General features: G+C 41.0%; 2 protein-coding genes across 3 annotated transcripts in view; both read right to left on the bottom strand.

Annotated features, from left to right (window-relative positions):
- dhx58 (DEXH (Asp-Glu-X-His) box polypeptide 58) overlaps window positions 1-2533 on the bottom strand; it is a 42028-nt gene extending 39495 nt beyond the window's left edge. Inside the window, exon 1 of the mRNA XM_080213404.1 lies at window positions 2422-2533. The gene's annotated coding sequence lies outside the window, so the exon portion shown is untranslated. The remainder of the gene's footprint in view (window positions 1-2421) is intronic.
- Window positions 2534-4647: 2114 nt separating this feature from the next.
- Window positions 4648-26818, bottom strand: part of kat2a (K(lysine) acetyltransferase 2A) — a 42929-nt gene continuing 20758 nt past the window's right edge. Inside the window, exons 10-18 of one of the 2 annotated variants that reach the window (XM_080213356.1) lie at window positions 23976-24184; window positions 23194-23320; window positions 20114-20224; window positions 19839-19982; window positions 16933-17047; window positions 11284-11320; window positions 8568-8631; window positions 6863-6947; window positions 4648-5491 (exon numbers count right to left, since the gene is read on the bottom strand). In XM_080213356.1, coding sequence (XP_080069482.1) covers window positions 5298-5491; window positions 6863-6947; window positions 8568-8631; window positions 11284-11320; window positions 16933-17047; window positions 19839-19982; window positions 20114-20224; window positions 23194-23320; window positions 23976-24184 — 1086 coding nt within the window. In that variant the 3' untranslated portion in view covers window positions 4648-5297. Of the gene's footprint in view, window positions 5492-6862; window positions 6948-8567; window positions 8632-11283; window positions 11321-16880; window positions 17048-19838; window positions 19983-20113; window positions 20225-23193; window positions 23321-23975; window positions 24185-26818 lie in introns of those variants that run through there. The other variant, XR_013889543.1, reaches the window with a different exon arrangement.

Below are 26818 nucleotides of genomic sequence, written 5' to 3'. Positions count from 1 at the left end.
GTGAGATGTTACAGGGATACGGAAGGAGGAGAAGTTCTGGTTAAGATGCTCTGTCAAAGAGTCGGTGCAGACTTGATGATCCAAATGGCCTAATCTGCACTGTAGGGATTCAATTCAATGATAAACAAAGAACAGAATGTATCCAGTACTGTAACCCAAGCTTGTATTCTATAGCTTGTCGCATTACCTGTTCCATGAAGAACGCCAATGTAATTACATATAATGTTTATTTCCTGGTAAGACAGACCTGCGCTAGCTAGGTTAAAATGCAGAACGCTGCAGATGCTGGAAATCGGAAATAAAAACAGAAAATGCTGGAAATACTCAGCAGTTCAGACAGCATCTGGGGAGAGAGAACGAGTTCATTATTTCTCTGATTACTCTGTTCCTCTTTCCACAGCCTGATCTGCTGAGCATTTCCAACATTTTCTGATCATCATCCTAGATAAACTGAATGGAATTTCCCTGTTTGGGATCATTGTGCAGTCTGTCCTTACACAGTCTGTCCTTGAAAATGAGGGACCAAAAGAAAGTTGAACTACCAATGTGAAAATATCCACAATGTATCATAATAATGCTAAAAGAACTTTGGCACGTTTGTGCCTAGTGAGACTTACCTCGACAAATGATTAACTGCACATCTGGCACAGGAGCATTGACTGGATAACTGAAAAGTGAACCAAGCAATATTTAGCCTTCAGATATCAAAAAGCTTGGCTTTGTTAAAGATACGACCTGTTATCACGCACTATCTAAGGGTACAAATCCTCTTCTACTGCAAGCATTCAGCTACCTGTTCTGCTAATTGTAAATGTTTTCCTGGGGATGTCACAGCAGTGCTCAGTAGAAATCTTGACTGCATGGCAAGCCCTACATTCCTTCAGGGGAATACTGAGGTCTTGTTTGGCAAATTGGACAAGAAAATTTAAATCTTATGCTCCTGAAATCAGTGTAGTCAGGAAGTAGATTAAAATGGTCTACTCCACGCCTGACTCCACTGTCTATCACACAGACCGGTCACCTGCCTTTTAGCTCGGTTGGCTGGCTAGTTGGTTTGTGAATGCAGCGTAACGCCAACAAGCGTGGGTTCAATTCCGTACAGGCTGAGGTTATTCATGAAGGTTCCTTGCCTGTGGTGTGGTGATCCTCAAGTTAAAGCACCATCTGCAACTCTCCCCCTCAAAGGAGAGTGTGGTCATTTGGGACTATGAAGACTTAATTTATACAAGATCATGGATGAAGCACTATTACATGAATGCAAACAGGAACATGTGGCATTGGTATGGAGCACAACTGCATCTCATATTAATCCAGAAACTCAGCTAATGTTCTGGGGACCTGGGTTCGAATCCCACCACAGCAGGTGGTAGAATTTTAATTTAGTAAATAAATCTATAATTAAGAATCTGCTCATGACCATGAAACCATTGTTGGGAAAACCCATCTGATTCACTGATGTCCTTTCGGAAAGGAAATCTGCTGTCCTGACCTGGTCTGGCTAATATGTGACTCCAGGGACAGCAATGTGATTGGCTCTCAACTGACCTCTAAAATGGCCTAGCAAGCCACTCAGTTCAAGGGTGACTAGGGACAGGCAATAAATGCTGGCCAGCCAGCGACATCCATGTCTCACAAATGAATAAAAAAAATTCTGCATCAAAGCATAACACTGGCAAGGTTTCATTTCACCTACCTATCGGACCCTCTTCCCTCTGATCATTTTGGAACTGGAATTCCATTCCTTTCAGGTAACAATGCATGGTTTCCTGAAACCAGTCTGTGCTATGAACTAGGATATGAAAAACACTGGGTACATCAAATGCCACCCAGCAACCCTGGATTAAATCTGAAACATCTGTTCCTTATCCACAGCTCGCTACTGTGATACCATTGCAACGGATGGAAGTAACTCGTTGAGACCCACAGTGATGGCTCATTGGGGAAATGAGACCATATTGGTACAGTGGGTCTTACAAGTCGGCTGGATCGCCAGCCTGGGGAAAATAATCTCATTACAAACCAACGCAGTGATAGCAACACTCAATCTACCACACCTATTGCGTTCGAGAAATAGCCAGCCAATGTCATGTTCCTGATTTCTATATACAGATTCTGGCTATTGGATATATGGCTGAGACGTGGAGGTGCAAAACAGTCGGTTTCTGCTTTGATTCACTCAATCTTTTGCTATCAAAGTCTGCTGGAGGCACCCACTTAACTCAGAAGAATGCCCACTCACTGCTGGTACAACTCCAGAGAATTGCATCGCTTCACTTAAAGGCGAGGAATGTCAGCTAAGAAAAAAATAGAGATTATTCAGATACTTTTAAGATCGGGAGTATATCACGAACAGTACCGGCAGGGAAAAGTAAGTTGCAACTGGGGACCCCGACACCGCTTTGCAAATCTAACACAACTCACCCAGAAGCTCCCTCCCTTCTTGTCCTCCTCAGAAGCAGTGGAGGAAATTCTCGGGTCTGAGAAAAAGCTTATGCATCAGTTTCATTCTGCTATCATGCAACTGGAATAGAAACTGAAACTGAACGTTTCTCTGAAATGCTGTCAAGGGCCCACAGAGGAGCTCCGTGACAACCAACAAACGTCAAATGTTTGTTGCTGAAACTGCGCTTGTGCTGAATGTAAAAATAAATGGACCGGGGTTCGTTCTGTGCTCCTGGGTTGAAAATGGTTTGTGTGCAAATGGTGTTGCTGGAAATGTATGTTAGGGAGCTGCACTGTCATGCTGTAAAACACTAATAAAATAAAAGGTCTTAAAGAGCCTTTGGGATCGAAAGGCTTTGAACTGCTATTAACCGGAAATATGGATTCCAGACTGTTTAGTAGGGTGACTGCTGTTTGCTTTGCAAGTTGAAGGGGGGCGGGGAAGGAGGGAGGGAGCGAAGGAGTTAGTAACCATCCACAGCTTCATCTCCCATTCTTCCCCAGATCTCATGAATATTAGAGAACTCCCCTTGTTATTCGATTAAGTTACTCTTTTGCACTATGCAACTTTTCCCCATTGCAATTTAATACGAGGTTTGCAAGACCATAATCTGAGTTATTCAATAACATTAAGGAAAATATTTAAGCCAAGGTTACTTTATAGATAGAATAGCCATGAGTTTCATAGCGTTCAGGATAAAACAACTAATGCATGAAACAAAAGGGCCTTGCAGCACAATATCAACCCAAGCAGCTTTGTGCCATAGCTAGCAGCAACTATCTATTTAATCACCAAGCTGGCCATCCAAAGAACGAAGAAAACTACAGCACAGGAACAGATCCTTTGGCCCTCCAAGCCTGCACTGACCATGCTGCCCGACGTAACTAAATTCACCATGTACAAACTCAGTGAATGGGTGTTAGCTATCCAATAAACGTGATGGCATCTTAGCTCAGCCCAGTCACCTTTAGTAGCTTCCGCATGTGTACGTTTCCAGCAGGTACAATAATCACAAGCAGGAAACCTTACCGAGGCTATATATGTCATTCGCACGAGCGTGATTGCCACAGAATCCCTACAAGGCAGGAGGCCATTCAGCCCATCGAGTCTGCACCAAGAACAATCCCAGCCAAGCTCTATCCCCGTAATCCCATGTATTTATCCTGACACTAATGGGCAATGGCCAATCAACCTAACCTGCACGTCTTCGGAGTGTGGGAGGAAACTGGAGCATCCAGATGAAACCCACACAGACATGGGGAGAAGATGCAAACTCCATATATTCACCCAAGGCCAGAATTGAACCCAGGTCCCTGGTGCAGTAAGGCAGCAGTGCTAATCACTGTGCCACCGTGCCACTCCAGTAATGTGAATTTTTAAAAACAAAACTTTGGTGCAGGTTTTAAGAGATGAATACAGCCAATTGCAAGACAACCCAAAATGACTATTCCATGACAGTACTGCAGATTAGTTTGGTTCAGACTAGACACAGGTTTCATTGTTAGATTAATTTGAATTAGACAAGTATATTAGCCTAAAGGTAAATATGCCTCATTGTTTGATTCCTAATAACCTTCATTATTCTCTTTTTACTTAGTTACAGCCACACAATTTGACTTTTTATTCTCCAAACAATGGGCTTTTGTCAATGCTTCATGGACTGCAGAGAACTGCAAGGTTCAAGAATTAAAGACATCTCCAAATAAAAACCAGCAACACACAGTTTGCAATTTAGGGTTGCAGCTGTCTATTGTGCTGGGCTCTCCTGGAAATAACCCAATCACATGCCACCCTGGTTGTTGCAAACAGAAAATGTAATCAAAAAGGTCCATGCAATACAGAAAGAAGTCATAACAAAACTGAATCCAAGTTAGCCAATATAAATGCACTGTTTGGAGCAAAGCTCCCTGTTCCTCTTTTCAGCACAGTTAAAAGTTAATACAAAGGCTTCATAAATATTTGCAAGTGATACTGAAAATTTCCAGTGTGTTGAACTGTGTAATGAATATAGAAGCAATTTTTTTCGCAGAATGCTCGGTGACAAAATCTAATCCAGCATATATCTGACACAAACACACTAACACAATAAAAAAATTTGCATTTGGGTATCTGGAATATTCCAAAATGATATTTAATGATTTTATATGGTGACATACACAGCAACTCTTTTACAAAGAGCAAGAAATAAAGACTGTATCATCATTGAGTGAAGTACTGTTGAATTTATTTACATCAGCAAGACATTACAGGAAACATACAAAATGCAACTCAGTTTTTAAAAAAAATTACAAAATTTGTAGGTAGTCAGGCATTATCACAACATGCCCTATTTATAGTTTACTGACAGGCAACACTGAAGTCACAGACTCCACAGAGTGAGAAGTGAGAAGCTCACAGTAGTACGCATTCTGCTGAAATGATCTACTTTGTGTAGGTTCCGTCATCGATTTCAATAAGCAACATGAATGCTTAGTGATTACGTCTGTGATGGGCATCATCTTTGCACGTGTGAATATTACAGACCATTAGATATCCTAACGGAGCACCCAATGTCTTGGTTACTTGTGTACATTTTTGACAGCAGAAACTACATGCAGTGAGATGGATACTTCAACAGTTAAACACTGGAACAGACTGAATGTTTGTAAGGTAATGAATCATTATGGATACCATTAACCAGCCCATGCAATTACAGGATATCATAAAGGGCATCCAAACAGATTTCAATAATGCCACTTTCCAAAACGCACTGATCAGACCGAGTTGCACTTTCGGAGTAGTTTATTTTGCTGTGTCCTTGGTCTGTCAGATCTCAATGCCCCAAGCTTTCAGTTCTTTCTCGTTGAAAGTGGCTTCACTTGTCCAAAAGCCCCATTTCCTTAATCTTGAAGTAGAAAAACTTCTCCAGCATGTTGGCACATTTGCAGTACTCGCTCTCCGGAGGATTATATTCACGGCAATTTGTGATGATACGTTGGACATCAGCAATAAATAATTTCTTGGAAACGTAATAACGATTCTTTAGCCTGTCACTCATACTCTTCAAATCTGAGGTAAAAACAAGCAACAAATTAGCCACCATCACTCAGATAGAAATTACAAAAGAAAATAAACCATAGAGAATAAGAAAATCTAAAACTGGTAAATACTTAGCAAGGTTGCAGCTTGCACAAGTTGGCTTTTTCTACAATGAAAACTTTCTATAAAATACATAAATTAAAATCTTCTGAATTCAAAAATCAAAAGGAGAGTGGTCAAATTTAAATTCTTAGGCACTGTCAGTCTAATTGCCGCATTTTGTTTAAAGTTTATTTGTGTCACAAATAGGCTTCCATTAATTAACACTGCAATGAAGATACTGTGAAAATCCCCTAGTCACCATGCTAAATTCTCCATTCGGGTACAGAGGGAGAATTTAGCACGGACAATGCAGCTAACCCCTTTATTCTAACTTATTAGTGTGACACTGACAAAGACCTTGAAATAACTCAACTCCGTCCATCGAACAGGAAATGGTACATCATATAGGAAGAATGAAAGGAGGCAAGTAGAAGAAAATTTACCCCACCTTCCTTAACTGACAAAGATTTTACCAAGTTTATTTATTAGTGTCACAAGTAGGCTTACACTGACATTGCAATGAAGTTAATCCCCTAGTCGCCACACTCCGCCACCTGTTCAGGCACACGGAGAATTTAGCATGGCCAACGCACCTAACCAGTATGCCTTTCAGACTGCGGGAGGAAACCAGAGCACCCAGAGGAAACCCATGCAGACACAGGGAGAACATGCAGACTCTGCACAGACAGTAACCCAAGCCGAAGTTGAACCCGGGTCCCTGGTGCTGTGAGGCAGCAGTGTTAATCACTGTGCCACCCATTTTGATTAAACGCTATAAATTAGAAGGAAACCATTGTAGCGCAGTTATAGATCTTACGGCTGACCTGAAGAAATAATGTAAATGAAGTCTAAATATCATCCTCTTTACAAAAACAAAGCCAATGAATGTGGTTCATCAAGAGATAAGCATCCCAGCAGAATATAAATTGGCTCAAATTCAAATGAATTATTGCTGATCGGAACAAAAGTGTAAAATAAGCTAGCTTGCAATATGGCTATTGCTTTTGAAACTCTCTTCAGTTGGCTCATATTAATAAGTTTAACAAAAGACAGCGTGGTCCAGCTGATTAATGTTGGGTCAAATAGAACCCGCTACAAGTCATCACAATCATAATTACAGAGACAAACTGGATTAATGTTCAAACACTGCCAAAAAGTAATCTGATCAAATGCAAATATCTAATTAAAATGAAATTGCACTGTATGTGGAATCAATTATTTAATCACTTTATATATCCCCTTTATAACAGAAAGGTGAAAGAGTTAAAATGAAAAACTTGTGCAATTACTAAAACATACCAATTGGAAACCGAATAATTTCATAGTAATCTGGAGCCTCTGACTTCTTCACTGGTTCCATGAAAGGCCAAGCACTAGGATGGCTCTGTTAAAGAAAAAGTGGTTTGAGAGAGATTGGGAATGTCGGAAAATGGAATTTTAGTTATTTTGGAGGGAAGTCTGTAAAATAAATAGGACTGAAACATAGGAACAGTGAAATGTGGATCTGGTTCTGCAATTCCCTACACCAGTTTAACGTTATCATCATGGGTAGTCGGCCAGAAGACTCTGGTTATTTGCTCACTCGTAGTAAAGAAGATCAAAGTTACGCTGGGTCTCACTGATGTACAGTCCAGCTTGCAACCACTTTCACATACTAGATGCAAATCCAGATTGGTGGAAACCCAGAATGTTGCTCATTATTTCAGGCAGAATGTGCATTGTGCAAAAATCCAAACAAGAGGGGAGAAGGAACTTTAAAGTTGGGACGTCAAAGTATATTTAAAAAAAATATTCTTGCACTGATTATTACACTTGAGAAGGTGGTGTGGACTTACATCCTTGAACCTCTGCAGTCTATGTGATGTAGGTACACCTACAGTGCTGTTAGGAAGGAAGTTTCAGGATTCTGACACGGGAAAGTGATATATTTTCAAGTCAGGATGGTGTGTGTCTTGGAGGAGAACTTGTAAGTGGTGGTTGGCATCTGTTGCCCTTATCCTTCAAGACAGTAGAGGTCGCAGATTTGGAAGATGGAAGGAGTAGAGTAGCTGCAGTGTATCTTGTACAGCATGGCTGCCATTGTGTGCTCGTGGTGAAGAGAGAAAGTTTTTAAAGTGGTGAATGTGGTACCAATCAAGTGGGCTGCTTTGTCCTGGATGGCGTTGAGCTTTGAGTATTATTGGAGCCACATGCATCCAGCAAGTAGACAGCATTCCATCACACTCCTGACTCAAACCTTGCAGATGATGGATAGCCTTTGGGGAGTTAGTGGGTGACTAGGGGTTGATTTAGTTCAGTTGGTGATGGACAGTGACGCCAACAGCACAGATTCAACTGCCGTACCAGCTGAAATTGTTCATGAAAGCACACCTTCTCAGTGTGGTGATCCTCAGGTTAAATCACCACCAGTCAATTCTCCTCCCTGAAAGGGAAGAGCAGATTATGCTCATCTGGGACAATGGCGACTTTACCTTTAATCCAGTTCAGGTTTTCTCCTCCCTCTCACCGTTTGCAGGTTGTTGATAGGGGTGAGGATTCAGGAATGATAATGACAGCGATGTCATGCATTCCCTCCTATAGGAGACAGTTATTGCCTGGCACTTATGGGGCATGAATGTTACTCACTGCTTAATTTAAAAAAGACTGATTTGTAATTGATAATGGCTATGACTAGTGACATCAGTGTCACAAGTAGGCTTGCATTAACACTGTACTGAAGTTACTGTGAAAATCCCCTAATCGCCACACTCTGGCACTTGTTTGGGTACACAGAGAGAATTTAGCATGGCCAAGGCACCTAACCAGCACATCTTTTGAACTGTGGGAGCAAACCCATGCAGGTACGGGGAGAATGTCCAAACTCCACACAGTCACCTGAAGCTGGAATTGAACCCAGGTCGCTGGCGCTGTGAGACAGCAGTGCTAGCTACTGTGCCACCCCACATTAATAAGGATTATTGCAAATCATCCTTTAATTACATCCCATGCACTCTCTTCTCACAACCTTTATTTGGGCCAGTAGATTTTTCAGAGAGTTGTGTAGTTGATCTGGATCCTTCAGCTCTTTTCTGGAAAACAAAGTAGAAATTGATTATGCTCCTTATTAACATGCATTGGATTGCAGACTAATGCGATTTTACAAATTACAGTTGGAAAAATATTCAATTGGTTGTCTGGCAGGATCACAATTCAGGCATGAGAAGCTGTTAGTCTCAAGTGTAACTGTACCAAGAATGAAAAATGAGCTGTGTTTCAATATTAAACATTCTTAGCATACATTTTTTTTTAAAAACTTCAAGTTGCAGGATGATTCACCAAGGGAGAAATCAATATCTCCCAATATTAATGCAGATTCGCTGGAACATCACAGCAGTAAGACATGGATCATCTAATTAGGGTGGCAAAAAATAAAACTTTGTTTCACAGAGGAAGCAAAGAAATAGCAATAAATTGTATGGTTCTTGTACTCAAATATCAATCAGGATTGTGTTTAGGGATGTAACCATTAAATGTTTATGTACAAAAACTGTTTGAAACTGTGTTTAAAAGAGGAAATGTTTAATAATTTGCTTACAACATTAGATGCAACTTCCAGAGTGGCAATTGCCATTGGATTGTCACTCTTGACAAATTTACTTTCATTTTGATTCCCACAATTAGCCAACCTTGCACACTCCGGCTGGGAAACAGGAGCTATGCAGTGTCTCCAGTAGCATTGGTGCAGTAACTGGGGCCTAGGGCATAACGGGGTAAGTCACTCCCCACCTTTGTATGGCAGTGGGTGGGGGTGAGGGGGCTCCTGGAGCAGGTGGGGTGGAGGGTGTGGGGGAAGGGGATCAGACCAAAGAGGGGGAGCCACAGCATGTGTGGGATGTGGGTCAGACAGAAGAGTCAGGTCTGACCGGACAGAGCGTTGGAAATGGAGAGGGTATTGGCGCTGGAGAAGAGTTTGGACTGGGAGACGAGTTGGACTACAGCCCAGGGTCCAAAGCACGCAGGGGTGGGGGTTCTCCCGCAAAGTTTGGTCTGCTTTAGAAGGGACTTTTTTCCCTTCTAATTCTTTCAGAGTATCCATCAAGGTAAAACTGGCAGAACAACCGAAAGTTACCAATTTAAATCGCTTCTGTTGCACAGTTCCCAACCCAGCGCAATTGCCCAGAGGAATTTAATGCCTCGAGACAAGTGCCAAGTAACCATTCATGTACGAATCTCCTGGAGGAATTTCCCAGCGCATAATCCCCCCAAAATGCAACACTGCTGAACCCGGAGATTATTGGCTAATGTTTTTTGTTTAAGTACTAATCCCTATGACATCACTGGAAATTAAACTTGACTGCGCTGCAAAGCAACTGAAGCTGAGTGTACAGAAAGTAGATTAGTTTTTTGGAATTGCTACATCAATCTATAGCTATAAATGTAGCAACTTCCTAACCAGGTTCTTTGAAGCCATCAAGAATTTATCAACTTTTTAAAGAATTCATTTAAATTGGCTAGTATTCTTCTACAAAAATGTGTACCAGATAAATCCAATACTTTTCAGTATCCTTCCTTCCATCAGGAGTGGGGCTGTATACTGGTACTCATCTCATTCACAACACTTGTGATAAGTGAAATAGCCAATACCAGCTTATAACAGGGCCTGCAGAACATACTCATTTGTGCTGGCAGGTATCATGTGAATCATGTAAATACTAGGTAACAACCACATTTAACTAGTTCTACTATGTGCCCTGACGACCACCACCACCATTATTAAAATTGGTCTTCTTCATTGGGTGGCACAGTGGTTAGCACTGCTGCCTCATAACTCCACAAACTCAGGTTCGATTCCCAGCTTGGGTCACTGCCTATGTGGAATTTGCACCTTTTCCCCATGTCTGCATGGGTTTCCTCTGGGTGCTCCAGTTTCCTCCCACAGTCCGAAAGACGTGCTGACAAGGTACACTGGCCATGCTAAATTCTCTCTCGGTGTACCCGAACAGGCGCCGGAGTGTGGCGAGTACAGGATTTTCACAGCAACTTCATTGCAGTGTTAATGTAAGCCTACTTGACGTTAATAAATAAATAAACTTAAAAACTTTAACTACAAGCTGAACTAGTTTAAACATAATGGCTACAGGAGCAGGGTACAACTATGCAGCAGCAGCTCACTTTGGTGGCACCTACAGAGTTTTTCCAGCATCCACGAGGTTCAAGTGATGTAAACCCCATTACTCATCCAGATGGTGTAGCCACGACACCGAAAGACAGCACTACAGGACAGATTGATGCTCTCGCCACCTCACTTAATACCACGTACTACGGCTATAGTTCACACAGTCAACAAGAAATAATGCACCATCTCCCTCCTGTGAATACCATCAAGCAGAACAGGCAGTGCAACAATATTGCGTCAAGTCACGCGGTATGCTGACTTGGGACATTTATCTCCGTTCTTTTCTTGCCGCTGAATCAATATCCTGGAATTCCTGACCAAACACCATTCAGAGCACAGTCGCAGCATTAGGATTGCAGTATTTCAGGGAGAAGGCACCTACCATTGCTTTCTCAGGACTAGAGTAGGGCAATAAATGTATCTTTTTCAGAACTGTCCACACCTGGAGAACAGATGTCTTTTTAAAACACATTTTAGAATACTTTGCATTCGATCTTTTATCCTAACTTCATCATCCAGTCTCAGTTTACATTCATACAAAAAGCCTTTGACAAAATGTTCTTACCCTCTCTCTTTTCCGCTAGGTTTCCATCCAGTTTCCTCTGTTGGGGAGAAAATGTGGATTTTACAATTTGGTTTAAAAGGAAACAACAAACACTATTCTCAGCATCAGAGCACAGTAAAGAACACATTGTCAGACATCAAATTACCCAAAATCTTTATTCAGAGTGTCTTTTTTTCTACATATTCTATAGCGGGTTGTGGGCAACACTGGCAAGGCCAGCTTTGTTGCCCATCCCAAATTATCCATGAGTAGGTGGTTGTGAGCGGCATTCTTGAACTACTGCAGTCCATATGGTACAGGTACACCCATAGTGCTGTTAGGGAGGGAGTTCCAGGATTTTGATCCAGTGACAGTGAAGGAATGGTTATATAGTTCCAAGTCAGACGGTATGCGGCTTGGAAGGGATGGTATTACCATATGTCCACTGCCCTTGACCTTCTAGGTGGTAGAAGTCATGGGAGTTTGCTCTCAAAGGAGCCCCAGTGAGTTGCTGCAGTGCATTTTGTAGACAGTACACACTGTAGCCACTGTGCACTGGTTGGTGATGGAGAATTGAATGTTTAAGGTGATGGATGGATGCCAATCAAGTTGTCCTGGATGGTGTTGAGCTTCTTGACAGTAATAGAACCGCACTCATCAAGAATATTCCATCACATGCCTCAATGTGCCTTGTGGAAGGTGCATTGGCTTTGGGAGTCAGGTGATTTACTCACCTTAATTTCCCAGCTTCTGACCCACTTTTGTAGCCACAGTATTTATATGGCTGGCCCAGTCCAGTTTCTAGTCGATGGTAATTCTGACGATGTTGATAGTGAGAGTTCCGGTCATGGTAATGTCATAGGGAGATGGTTACATTACGCTGCAATGAAATTACTATGAAATTCTCCCAGGTGCCTGTTTGGTAAATGCACATAACTAGCACGCCTTTCAGACTGTAGGACCAAACCAGAGCACCTGCTGGAAACCCACACAGACACAGGGAGAACATACAAACTCCACACAGACAGTGACCTAAGCCAAGAGTCGAACCCAGGTCCTGGCGCTGAGAGGCAACAGTGCTAACCACTGTGCCAGCATTCCGCCCATCTTCCTTCGGGTTCAGCTCTTCTGTCTATGTTTGTACCAAGCTTGTAATGAAAACAGGAGCAGAGTGGCCCTGCAGAACCCAAAGCAAATATTAGTAAGCAGATTATTGCTCTGTATGTGCTGATTGATACCATTTTCAATGACATCTTCCATCTCTTTGCTGATCGATAGAGAGGCAGTTGATGGGGCAGTAATTGGTTGGATTGAACGTCATATATCCCTGCAGCACAGGAGGCCATTCGGCCCATCAAGTCTGCACCAACAACAATCCCACCAAGGTCCTATTCGTATAGCCCCATGTATCTACCTTGCTTAGCCCCCTGACTCTAAAGGTCAATTTAGCGTGGCCAATCCACCTAACTTGCAAATCTTTGGACTGTGGGAGGAAACCATAGTACCTGGAGGAAACTCACGCAGACACAGGGAGAATGTGCAAACTCCACACAGACCATGACCCGAAGCTGGAATTGAATCCAGGTCCCTGGCGCTGTGAGGTAGCAGTGCTAACCACTATGCCACCATGCCATCCTTTTTATGGACAGGATAGACCTAAGCAATTTTCCATATTGCTGAGTAGATGCAGTGTTAAAGCTGCACTGGAACAGCTTGGCTAGGAGAGCTCACTGCCATTGCCAGGATGTTGATAGGACCCCTGGCTTTTTCAGTATCCAGTGCCTTCAGCCATTTCTTAATATCATATGAATTGGATGAAGACTGACGTCTGTGTTGCTGGAGGCTTCAGAAGGTCTACTGGATCATTGACTCGGCACTTCTGACTGAAAACAGTTGCAAAAGTTTCAGCCTCATCTTTAGCACCGATGTTCTGGGCTCCCCCATCATTGAGAATAAAGATATTTACGGAGCCTTCTTCTCCCATATACTATTTAATTGTCCGCCACCATTCAGGATTGCAGGTAGCAGGACTGCCAAGCTTTGATCTGAGCTGTTGGCTGGGGCATTACTTAGTTCTGTTTATCATATGCTGCTTCTGCTCTTTGACCTGTGAGTAGTCCTTAGACATTAAAGATAAGCATCCTAAGATTTGAGTCAACAGAAAAAAATAAAAAAATCATCTTGGTTTGTTCCATTGCAAATTATAATACCTAAAAATCCGGCAGCATTGCAATAAACTCCAGTTCATAAGTCAACTGGAGGCAATGTTATATGAATATGTACTGATCGATTGGGCACTAACTCCACTGTCAGCCAGTGAGATCAAAATGTAAAAGCTGGCTGATCTCCACAATGTCCATGGGCAGAAAAGGTGGAAGGGTAAGGAGCTAGATGCTGTGGGACAGTCATAACTCAAAAAGAATGTTATTTCATGTCATAATACTCCTCCTGACGACTAGCTTTGAAACAAACTGGGATAATTCAACAAAGTGGTAAAAAACATGATTCATTCAATGCAGTGTAATAGCCTGTTCAAACAACATCCATTAGAATGTCTCAAACCATACCCATCCAGGTAAACCCACATTAGTATGATAAACATGGCCTGCTGGTGAATTAAATGCTCTTTACTGGTTCACTTTTTCTTGAGTCTATTTTTTCTTTTGCCAGTGGAGATTTCAGAACTATAGAATCCCTACAATGCAGAAGGAGGCCAAATCAGCCCATCGACACAGAGTATCTTATTCAAGCCCTCTCTCCTGTCCTATTCCCACAATCCTGAGCATGTACCAAGGCCAATCCACCTAACCTGCACCTATTTGGTCAGTGGGAGGAAACCAGAGCACCCGGAAGAAATCCACGCAGACACAAGGAGAACATGTAAACTCCACACAAGCAATCACCTCAGACCGGAATTGAACTCAGGTCCCTGACGCTGAGGCAGCAGTGCTAGCAACTGCGCCATCCCATATTTTCATAAATTTCTAACTTTATTAATTACACCAGCATGGAACAAGATTTTGCCATCAGTAAATATTGGTGGCCTTCAGAAGTCACAAAATAAATGGAACCTGCTAAAAGGCATAGATGTCCCACTCTAAGCATTGAGAACCTGGCAACTCTCCAGCTTTAGACTACACAAATAGGAGTAGCCTCTGAAGAAAGTTTTGACACAAATGTCCAAGATAAAGCAGATAGACTGGGAGTGGGGAGGCGGGCTAGTAGTCTTGCTTCAGAGAATTTCTTTTGGTGTTTACACATTCAATTCAGTGGCTCAAAAAGAATTATTTTTATTGAACTACTTACAGCAAAATTGTACAAGTAATTTCACTGATTTGGGGGAAGAACAAGCTTGGCTCCTCGGTTTTGAGCTGGTATCAGTTCCTCACTGGTACCTTTCTCTAACTGCTGAGCAAATAGAACTATAATTGGTGTCTCACTTAATTGATTATTAGATTATTAGCTCGACAGATAGTGAATACTTGGATCAAATATCAAAGCACGGCACAGTGGATAGCACTGATAGGGACCTGGATTGGGTCACTGTCTGTGCGGATTTTGCACATTCTCCCCGTATCTGCGTGGGTTTCCTCCAGGTGCTCTGGTTTCCTCCCACAGTCCGCAAGACACGCTGTTTAGATGCACTGGCCATGCTAAATTCTCCTTCAGTGTACCAGTGTGATGACTGGGAGATTTTCACAATAACTTCATCACAGTATTAACGTGAGCCTACTTGCGACACTAATAAACTTTTGCCATTAGGATGCTTGACATTTATGAAATCCTTTGTCTTGAAAAACACTGATGCAAACTATAAAGCCTTTAACTATTTAGAAAAATGTTGGGATGGAAGTTTGTTCAAAAGGATGCTGGAGTAGTACAGATGAAACAAAGATATGCATACATATAGCAGTAGTGGTATCACCACCCAGAAGATTCAAGAAAAAGATTCGTCAAGTGAAGAGTTTAACCTTGAAAGCTTGTGAGTTTACTATCAAATAAATCGGTTGGACTTAAACCTGGTGTTGACAGACTTCTTACTATATTTGGGAACATGCACTCAAGAAATTATTCCTGTTTTCACGACTGAGAAAGACACAAGGCAGCTAAGGAGGTGCGGGGGGGGCTAAGTTGTATAAGATAATGAGGGCTATGGAGACAGCGAGAGTAGGGAGCAGCTGTTCCCCTTGGTTGAAGGGTCAATCACAAGGGGGCATATTTTTACAGTAAGGGACAGGGGATTCAGAGGAGATTTGAGAAAAACCTTTTTCACTCAGAAGATCTTGGAATTTGAATGCACTGCTTGGGAAGGTAGTCAAGGCTGGAAACCTTACAAACATTTGTATGAGCACTTGAAATATCACGTTATTCAAGGATATGGGACAAGTGGTAGACATTGTTCTTCAGTGGTAGATATTATCAGTGCAGACTCAGTAGGCTGAAGATTGTTTTCTGCACTGTATGATTGCATGACTCTATGACTCTGATACATGCATTTACATAGTGCCATTCACAACCTCAGAATGTCTCAAAGCATCATTCAGCTAGTGAAGCAGTTTCAAAACGTAGCCACTGCTGCGATGCAAGAGTTTCGGAAGCTTATTTACACACAGCAAATTCCCACAAAAAGCAATGTGACAATGACCAGATAATCTATTTTATGTGATGTTCATTGAGAGGTGAATATTAGTCAGGACAGTGAAGATAACTCTCTTAATCTCATGTCAATATTGTGCAGAAGAGCCATCTGCATTCACCTTAGAGAGCAGACGGGGGCTTCAGTTTAACTGAAAGAGGGCACCTCTGATAGTACAGCACTCCCTCAGTACAACACTGGAGTGCCAGCCTAGATTTGTCTAATCAACTCTGTGGAGTGATAGTTCAATCCACAACCTTCTGACTCAGAGGAAAGAGTGCTGCCAACTGAGCCTGGGCCGACATTATGGACACACCATGTACTGTGCAAGTTCTCTAACTGCTTTCCACAGGAACTCAGTTGGGATGTAACATATATAAAATATTTCTATTTATGAGCTGCACAGTTGGATTACTGAGAAACATTTTTCATATTATCTCTTACATAGTCCTCATATTACTCACGTAATCCTAAGAATCCAGTGTGCAAGAAATCTCATTTACAGAAAAATGGGACACGAATAGGCCACTCAGTACCAAGAGCCTGTTCAGTACCATGCCTGTGCCTATACCACAACTTCATCCACCTGCTTTTGTCCTGTAAAACCCTCAATACACTTGTCGAAAAAAAAAACTATTTTAGTTCTGAAAATTTCAATTAACCTGGATATTAGAGACTGGCAGAGCTAGGGAAACTGATTTTGGAAAATATTCTGACTTCACATTACCTCTCCTACCCTTCTGCCAAATGTTTTGTCAGGTTCTTAATCACATTTCCAAATTGTTGACTGTCCATTCCCACTGATTCTATTAACAGGTCACTCCATTAATTTACCATTTGCATATTATCTACAACTTATTTAAATCTTGCTCAGAGAACAAGTCTACATTTGAACAGACCACATACATCCCTGTATTGTTTACCATACACTTCTGGCATAATGATATTTACAGTATCTAATACATTCCCATGGTCAATGTACCTTCAGCTTTTCAATGCATTCTGTATTCACTCTTCTGAAATGGAACACTTACGAATTCCAGGTATACTCTCTATGGGTATCTGCCGAACTCCTTCCTTGAAACAGGTAAGACCAGGGTAAACCTTCCGAATCTGTGCTTGCTTCCTCTCGATCAGCTTCTTTATGATCTGTATGGGAGGCAGAAGTTTATTGTGACTTAAATTAGAATTGGTTGTAAATATTGAGTACTAATTTATTTCTGGAACTGTGATTGATTTTCCAAGGGGCAGAAAAAAAGCTCTCCACCTTCCGCAAGTGCTCAGCACATACAGTATTCTGTTTATTGTTAAAGTCTCTCTAAACTAGAACATGAATTATTTTGAATGGTCTTTATTATTTGCATTATCTTATTCAATGAGTGCTCAGTAGCTGACAACTCATGGCTTCAGTTTCTATGGAGCGGCATGGTGGTTAGCACTACTGCCTCACAGCACCAAGGGCTTGGGTCCAATTGCCGCTTGGGTCACTGTTCGTGCGGAGTCTGCACATTCTCTGTGTCTGCATGGGTTTCTTCCGGGTGCTCTGGTTTCCTCCCACAGTCCAAAGATGTGTTGGTTAGGTGCACTGGCCATGATAAATTGCCCTTAGTGTCAGGCCAATAGGAGGTTAAATACATGGGGTTACAGGGATCAGACCTGGTTGGGATTGTTGTCGGTACAGGCTCAAAGAGCCAAACTGCCTCTTTCTTTACTGTAGGGATTCTATGATTCCTGTAATTCAACTATTTTGTTTATGCGCGTATGAATTCTGGAGGATAGGTAACTGTGCAGTACAGAATGCTATAGCTGTTACACAGTAACATTACTTAACACTGCCAATGCCTGCACCAAAAAAAGAGCAATGAGAGAGAGAACCTATCAGGCAACTAGAGATAAATATTAAATATTGAAATATTTAAATAAATATTCACTCACACATGGTACTGTATGTTTTACAGATTATGGACAGGGCTTGCGCCTCCAGATCACTATCCCACCTTCAGATTGAAATGAGGGTCGGGAACCCACAAATGCCGGCTCAAAGGTCCGAAGGGTGAATTTTGGAGGAGATGGTCAAACAAGTGTCCAACTTCGAGTACCAAGTCCAAATAAGGATATCGGGTGGGCTCAGTGGGCCAGTTGGATGTCGCTCAGTGGTCAAAGGTTGGCAACTCCACTTTTAGAAGTGGATGCTGCTGAAGCGAGTAGAAAAGTGTGAAGATGCTTACATTCCTAAACTGCCAGCCACAGAACACAGACAGCCAGAAGGTTTGGAGCTGTTGAACATGTGAGCAAAACCCCATACAAGGTAACAGGCAATGCCACAATCGTGGGCAACTTTTGGAAGAGCACCATCGAATGGAGTCTTTGGCCATTTCACAGACGGCCTCCTGAAGTGACAGGTACCACCCTCTGCCAGGTTGAAAACCCAGTCAGCGTCAGGGGAGTGTCATTAATTAAATTCTCAAGGGGCTTAAACTGGTTTCTTGCCACACCCAGGCTATTCCTACTTAATCCTATGGAGGCATGTATTGTGGAGTCTCTTTAAATAAAATTTGTATAGCTCTTAATTTCATTAGCTATCAGTTTTAGCTGACTTACTCAAGGTGATAAAATATGATTACACATTCAGTTTTCTGATTTCAGACCAAGTGAACGGATATTTTCTAGCATTCAGTTGCCAAAAAAAAGTGCTATATCAATATCGCATGATGTGATGGACCAGAGAATTTTATGTGCATTACTCATTTTACGTATGAATCTCTGACCAATAAAATAAATATTAGTAGGCAGCCATAGGTGGCTGAAATGACTTCCAATGACAATGAAGGCAAAGAAAACTGCATATATTGTAAATCTGAAAGAAAGACAGAAAATTCTGAAAATACTCATCAAGTCAGTCAGCATCTATTGAGTGAAAAACAGAATTAAGGTTTCAGGTTGGTACCTTTCTTCATAAGTGGAAGAGGTATCTTTGGTGGCGGCGGGGGGGTGGGGTGATGGGGAGAGAAAAAAACAAAAGCTTAGTTCTGTGAATGGGTGGTAGGAAGAGGTGATAAAATGACCAAAAGGGCAACAATGCAAGATAAAAGGGCTGATAAAGGAATAGATAAATAAACAAAAGATGAGTCCAAAGGAGTTGTAAATGGCAACAGCAGAATCATTCCAGGCATTTTATTTTGGCATTAGAAGTCGGTGCATAATTGGACCAAGTGGCAGAGACCATATTTCAGTCTGCCTAGAAGGACAATGGGCAGCAGATACATGGGACCACGCCACTCCATCATGACTTGGAAAGATATCACCATTCCTTCGCAGTCGCTGGGTTAAAATCCTGGAATTCCCTCCCCAAAGGCATTATGGGACAATGCACAGCACATGGACTACAGCATTTAAAGAAGGCAGCTCGCCACCACCTTCTCAAGGCACAACTAGGGATGGGCAATAAATGCTGGCCAGCCTGCGACACCCATGTCCCACAAATGAATAAAAAATTCACCTCTCTCAGTTTCCTATATTTTCATTAGAAACTAATATTCATATTTATAAGGACACTGTTTATCACTGTCTTGATGCCCTCAAGCCAGCACTGATGTTGCTGCCCTTCTATTGGGAGGAGGGTGCAATTATAATATGACAAGTTTATATAATTAGAAATGTGAACACAAGAATTGACAATGAATAAAAATGAACAAACTGCTCATGCAGGTTTAAAACTTTGCAGATATATAAAGAATATATAATTGTTAGAAAGAATGGTTCAATCAATAGAAGTATTAAAGTCTGGCATTGGAGCCCTTTCTGCCCTCAGAACTCTGTTTCAGTTAACACTTTGTGCTCAGTGCACACATCTATTTTTCAATATTACTGCACTTCTATGTCAAATATACCAAAATGAAGGCCTCCAGCAATAAAAATAATGCTTTTCCAGTGGCCTTACCTCTTTTTGCTTCTTAATAATATGGGATAATTCTGTGTAAGGGATTCTGGGATTAAGTTCGCATTCCATCAGCGTTGCTCCTTCATAATCCTTGATGTAGCCCACGTAACGACTTTTGGGAACTTTTATATCTTTTGAAAATCCCTGAAGAATAAAGCATAAAAAGCTATATTCAATTTTTTTTTAAGTGACTATTATGTATTGAAGTCATTAGACTTTCCTCTTTTATTCTGACAGAGGGAGAAAGAAAGCATTGAGCTGGAGAGGAGCAGTACCTGCTTTTTGAAGTAGCCAATGGCATATTCATCAGCATACGTCAGGAAGTGCAGAATGTTGTGCTTAATGTGGTATTCTTTCAGGTGATTCATCAAATGTGTCCCATAACCCTGCCACATGAAAATAGGTTTTATTAATATTTAACACCATGCATTTACTGCTGCTCCTATGTGGGAACATATAATTGCACAACTTTGTGAAAACCTCATCCCAAGCCCCAGGATCACATTGATGCAAAACTCTGTCATTCAACTGCTGTTAAGAACAGAATCAGTAGTATAAAAAGAGATTTGAGATTAAACATCTGCCCAATGGTTGTAATTTTTTTTAATTCACTCATGGGACATGGGCATCGCTGGCTTGCCAGCATTTATGGCCCATCCCTAATTGCACCTGAAACTGAGTACTTTGCCAGGCCATTTCAGAAGTTAAGAGTCAACCACATTGCTGTGGTTCAGGAGTCATATGTAGGCCAGAGCAGATAAGGATGGTAGATTTCCTTCCCGGAAGGATATTAGTGAACCAGATGGTTTTTTTCCCAACAATCGACAATGGTTTCATGGTCATCAGTAGATCCTTAATTCGAGATTTTTTAATTGAATTTGAATTCCACTATCTGCTGTGGTGGGATTCAAACCTGGGTCCCTAGAATGCAAGCTGAGTTTCTGGATTAATAGTCTAGCAATAATACCAATAGGTCATCACCACCCCGTAATTATCTAACAAATTAATTCATTGTTAGGATGATAAACAAATCCTATAAATTATACATCATGTACCTTTCTAATATTATGATAGGTCAAAAGAAAACCACAATAACCTGAATTTTCTATTGCACCATTTATAAATAAATAATCCCTAGGCACTCTGCAAAGATATGAAGCAAAAACAGATGATGGGTTGAAAGACGAGTTAAGAGGAAGAACAAGCAAAGATAAGAATCTTAATTTAATACAATGGGGAACTAGCAGCAAGTTATTGAAAACTAGGCTGATGGCTAAGCGGAGCCTGGGATGAGCTGAACTTACAAACAATGGAGGATGTCAAAGACCAACCTGTAGAGCATCGGAATAAAGGTGACGAGATACATTTGAGAATTTCAGCAGCAGCAAATCAGCTGAGGTAAAGGCAGAGCCAGGGATTGCCAGAAATGGAAGCTGACAGGCCAAGGATGGCGGGAATATAAGAATGGACTTCATTCCTGGCTTTACCAGGATAGCAAGAGTGGGAAAGATCAGCTTCACTTCGAGACTATGGCCTGGGATGGGGTCAAAATGATAACGTTGGACTCCTTGCTGCTTAGCCTCAAGAAATTCCAGGTGATCCAAGACTGGGTGCTAGACAAGCAATCCAATAGCACAGAGGCAATGGAAAGCATCAAGAAAGGCAATGTACTGACCCCAAATCTGCAGCTGGTCTTGCCAAAGAGAAGCATGTCAGTGAGGACGATGAAGGAACCTCGGATAGATCAGAGGTAATCGTTCATTACTAGGGAAGTGTTGGCTGTGATTGGATGCCAGGAATGGAACCAGACAAGATCAATCTCAAGTAAATAGTGGAACAGTGGCGCTAGGAAATAATCGTGTGGGTCAACTCTGTCAAAAGCTGCGCACATACCAAGGACTGATAATGCATCACAGTTAGAGAATACTTATGATTTTTCCTTGTTAAAATTTGGTTTGTAAAAACAGGGAGAGGGGAGGTTGGGTCTATGAACACGCCAACCATTTCAGTTTCTTGATAACTGTTGAAATTGGTGCACAGATTTGCCATGCAACTGCGACTCTTGACAAACATGTCTGTTAAATTTTGTAGTGTTTGCCTTGAGAGGGGAGAAAGTCAATGTGCAAAACATATGCCATTTTAAAATACATAACATCTCTACGTTTGGAGTACAATCTGTTCTATATATTTTGTTTCTACTCTTTGCATACTAATATTGGCTTTCAGCACTGCGTTCACTAACTACTTTATGTGAAGTAAGCTGTGCTTGATGCAAAGTTTGGAATAAGTTTTGTTTAAATAAAACATTAATAATTGGGTGAACATTAATTGTAAAATTGCATCAACATTCCTTGTGAAGAATTCCCAGACTTGAGAGCATTCCTTTGAAAAGATGAGAAAAGATTAATGCTTTCTTTCCTCGCTCCCTCTTACAGGCAACATGTACATTCTGTCCTTTCACTAATTGTTTGAAACTTTCACAATTGTGAAACCGATAAGGATACTGAACGATCTGTCAAACCTTGCAGTGCAGATCTCCTTAGAATGGTGATAACCAATGTTTAAGATGTATGAGGTATTAAAATGCATAACATCTTTACATTAGAGCCACAATTCGTTTTAGATGTTGGCGGTTGATTGCACTGTTTTCTTTTATTGTCTGCATCTTAATACTGGCTCGTTGGCACCGTGCTCACTAACTGTTTTATGAGATATGTTGTACATTATGTAAAGTTTAGAATGAACTTTCTCATCTAAAGCAAACAAGTTGGAGAAAGATGGAAGAACCAGTTAACAGGAATTAAGCTTGACAGTAATGGATTATAGGTCATCTCTGATCCCTTGTACTGTCACCTTAAATCACTTAATTTCCATGCTCATTTCTCAGCGTGATGCATAATTGTAATCATTTGCGCAGCAAAAAGACAGAACATCTTCAGTACCTATTCACAATAGTCCTCCCAGCATTATTAGTATCCTTGATAAATGATGCTAAGGAAAATATGCTCACAGACATTATTTTTGGATGTAAACAAGAGCAACAAAAATCTCAGGGCTCTTAAAATAAGCCAAAACCTTGTGTTTGACGATAAATTGGTAAATGCTAATGAATGAATTTAACTGTAGTATTACCTAGATTTTAGCATTTTTAACATTGGCTTGTTAATAATTTCAGAAAAGATGGTTTCTCAGTTACCAACAAATCCTTCTCAAGTCCTTATTTTAAACTTGAAAGTTCACTTCCACAAAAAAGCAATAGGTTGCAGCCAAGAAGAAAACTCTATCACTTACATGTGCTACAAACTTTTGCATTATAGAAATCACTGGCTTACACTCCAGAGCATTATTCCTTTACCTTCACTTGCTCATTGGATGTAACAGCACAAAATACAATCTCTGTGAATCCTTGGGTGGGAAACATCCTGAAACATATCCCTCCAATGACGCGACCATCCTTAATCAGGGCTAGGGTCTTGTGCTTTCTGTAGAAACAGGACGTAAACTGGGTTTGGAAAGTTTACTTTAAAAAAAAACTAAAACAAAAATTATAATGTCTTTAAGTTCATACTTAAAAGATTACTTGTGACGCTTACACAATTAACAGTGTAACACTCGCTGGCTCCTGTTTGAGCGAACACATCTAAAATGTCAACATAAATTGCAATTTAAAGCAAGAATTAAATAGGTTGGCAGATCAACAACCACATGATTATTTCTGTTGTTAATTTTAAGTAGTCTGATTTCAAGAAGTCATAATTCAGGACACTTCACTTGAGAACACATATTGGGTAAAATTCCTATTCTGGTAATATATAGCAACATAAAAAATACATTTGCAGAGATGACTCATTTCCACCCAAAAAAATTTCAACGTGGTCCAAAGGGATGCATTTAAAATTTCATTTGCACTGATCGCTGTTTCTAGCTGTGAGTAAATTTCAAAATGGTTTACATACAAATTCAATAAATTGTGACCAAAATTAAAATCATAACCATCAGTTGGCCTGACAGCACATCGAACTTCTACTTTCTCTACTTGTTAAGCAAACGGATGTTTAGAAAATAATAACTGCTATTTATAACATGACAATTTCATTTGTGAAAGATCTGCACTATAAGTTACTCAAATACACTTACGGATCAAAGACAAGCCGTGTGATGTACTCTTTTGGCATTCGTGGTAACTGGTGTGAGAAGACATTTTGCAAGCCAACCAGCCACATCATTATTTTCTTATTTGACCTCTGAGAAAGCGAGTTTCCTATGACATGAAATTCAATGACACCTCTCCGCTCTTCCAGACGTGCAGCTTCATCCCGAGCTGCATTTGCAGACAACAAATTTGTCTGAAAGAAATCCAAGAATAAAAGATGCGTTAAAATCTTTGATGATCAACTGATACGCTTTTAATTCTTAATTGGCTTGGTGGCACAATGGTTAGCACTGCTGCCTCACAGCACCAGGGATCCGGGTTCGATTCCCAGCTTGGGTCACTGTCTGTTTGGAGTCTGTACCTCGTCCCAGTGTCTATGTGGATTTCCTGAAAGACGTGCTGGCTAGGTGCATTGGCCATGCTAAATTCTCCCTCAGTGTACCTGAACAGGTGCCAGAGAGTGGCAACGAAGGGATTTTCACAGTAACTTCACTGCAGTGTTAATGTAAGCCTACTTGTGAGACTAATAAATAAAATACTGAGGATGCTGGAATCTGAAAAACAAAGGGTGGCACGGTGGTTAGCACTGCTGCCTCACAGTTTCAGGGACCTGGGTTCAACTCTGGCCTCAGGTTACTGTGTGGAGTGTGCACGTTCTCCCCGTGTTTGTGTAAGTTTCCTCCAAGTGCTCCAGTTTCTTCCCACTCTCCAAAGAGTTAAGTTGATTGGCCATGCTCAGTTGCCCCTAGTGTCGGGGAGGCTAGCTACGGTAAATACATGGGGTTTAGGGGGATAGGGTCTGGATGCAATTGTGGTTAGTGCAGACTCGATGGGCCAAATGGCCTCCTTCTGTACAATTCTATTATTACTTCCTCATCCGCCCAAACTTACAGGGAGAGAATTGTTCGAAAGAGAGATGGATGATGATAAAAGGCAAAATACTACAGACACTGGAAATCTGAAAGAAAAACAGAAATTGTTGGAAAAACTCAGGAGGTCTGGCAGCATCTGTGGTGTGAGAAGCAGAGTTAATGTCAAGTCTGTGTGACTCTTCTTCAGAGCAAAATAGATGAATTAGTAGAGAAATGTTATTGCAGTCTTATCTAAATAATTAATTGAAACAGGAAGTGGCGACTTCATTTACCCATTTGTTGTGCACAGCTGACTTGTAAATTAAAGCAATACAAACTGATATTTTACTATGCATTAGCTTCCTCTGGATACAGGAGTTGAACACACCCCAGGGAAAGAAAATAATTGCTGTCCTATCCTGAACACCTCCAATTTCTGAGTCACAGAGCAGGAAGAAATAAATACACTTTGGTGGGAAGCAACACAAGCTTTCAAAGTTTAAAAAATAGCATTTTGAGAAGTTGCCATAGCATAATTCCAACACTAACACAACAACAAAATAATTTGAATGCTATAAATCCGAAATAAAGATAGAAAATGCTGAAACACTGAGCACCAATGGAAAAAAACAAAAATTAATGTTTCAGGTTGATAGCCTTTCATTAGAACTGGAAAATGTTAAAGCTGCAACAGCTTTTAAGCAAATGCAAGGGTTGGGTCAGGGCAAGTGAAGAAAAAAACATTTTGATAGGGTGGAAAACAGGAGAGAATAGATAACAAAAGGTTGGTGTTAATAGAGTAAGTGAAGAAACAAAAACTGGTCTATAGATATAAATGGAAATAGCAGAATCATTACCAATAATTGTTGTCCAAAAAAATGGGACCAGTAATTTGGAACTCAGAGCTCAAATTTGAGTCCAGATGGCTAAAAAGTGCTTAAGCAAAAAACAAGATGCTGTTTTTCTTGAACCTTCATTAGAACATTACTGCAACAGCCAAAAACAGAAAGATCAAGAGGAGAAATGAGGCAGAGGATTGAAATAATAAGTGAACTCAGGATAAACTTTGTTGAGTGAGCCAAGTTGTTCCAAAGAACGATCACACAATCTGCAATTGGTCTGTCCATCGTGAACAATTAATATCAAACTGAAAGAGGTACTTTAATGACAATCTCACCTGGTATTAGTGTTTGAGCACTGGATGGTGGGATGGAAGGATGCAATAGAACAGTAATGTATTCCTATGCTAGCCAGGAAGATGATACTGGGTGGGGAAGAATGGCTTTAGTGGTGATCAAAGTATGGACTAAGGTGTCATGCCGTGAACGTTCAGCTTTGGAGTGCTAAAAGTGGAGAGGAGGGGAAGATGTAGGTAGTGGTGGGCAGAAGTGTAAGAGAAATGGCAGATGATTCACTGAATGTAGATGCTGGGGGGGTAGAGAACAAGAGAAACCGTACTGTAGTTCTGGAGAGAGGAGAAGAGATGTGAGAAGGTGCAACAAATGGAATGGCCAAAGCAGTGGAGAATTTTTCTTTACCGAGAAAGAAAAATATACTGGAAGCTCTGATACGGAAAGCATCATTGTCAGAACAAACGCAACGAAGACAGAAAACCAGGAAGAAGGGAATTGAGTCCTTATAAGAAGTGGGATGGGAAAAAGCGGGATGGGAAGAAGCAAAATCAAACTGTATGTGGGAATCAGTGAGCTTATGATATACACTGGTCAACTTTAGAAAGGGAGACAGCAAAGTAAATGGAAAGGGTAACATGGAGTTAGATTATGTCAAAGCGAGGGTAGAAATTGGAAGCGAGGTTGCTTAAATTTTTCAGCTTGTGAGGCAAAAGAAGGAAACCAATCCTGTTTCTATGTCCCTAAGTATTTCCAACAATCATCAATCTACCACGAAAAGAGATGAGGGGTGGGACCTGAATCGGACCGGAACAACAAATCCTCAAAAAAAACCCCACTGAAAGG

Source organism: Carcharhinus amblyrhynchos, chromosome 27 (genome assembly GCF_965287045.1).
Source record: "Carcharhinus amblyrhynchos chromosome 27, sCarAmb.v2.hapA, whole genome shotgun sequence".
Classification (NCBI taxonomy): Eukaryota; Metazoa; Chordata; class Chondrichthyes; order Carcharhiniformes; family Carcharhinidae; genus Carcharhinus; species Carcharhinus amblyrhynchos.
The sequence above is the reverse complement of the archived record's forward strand: the minus strand, read 5'-3'. Positions and strand labels throughout refer to the sequence as shown.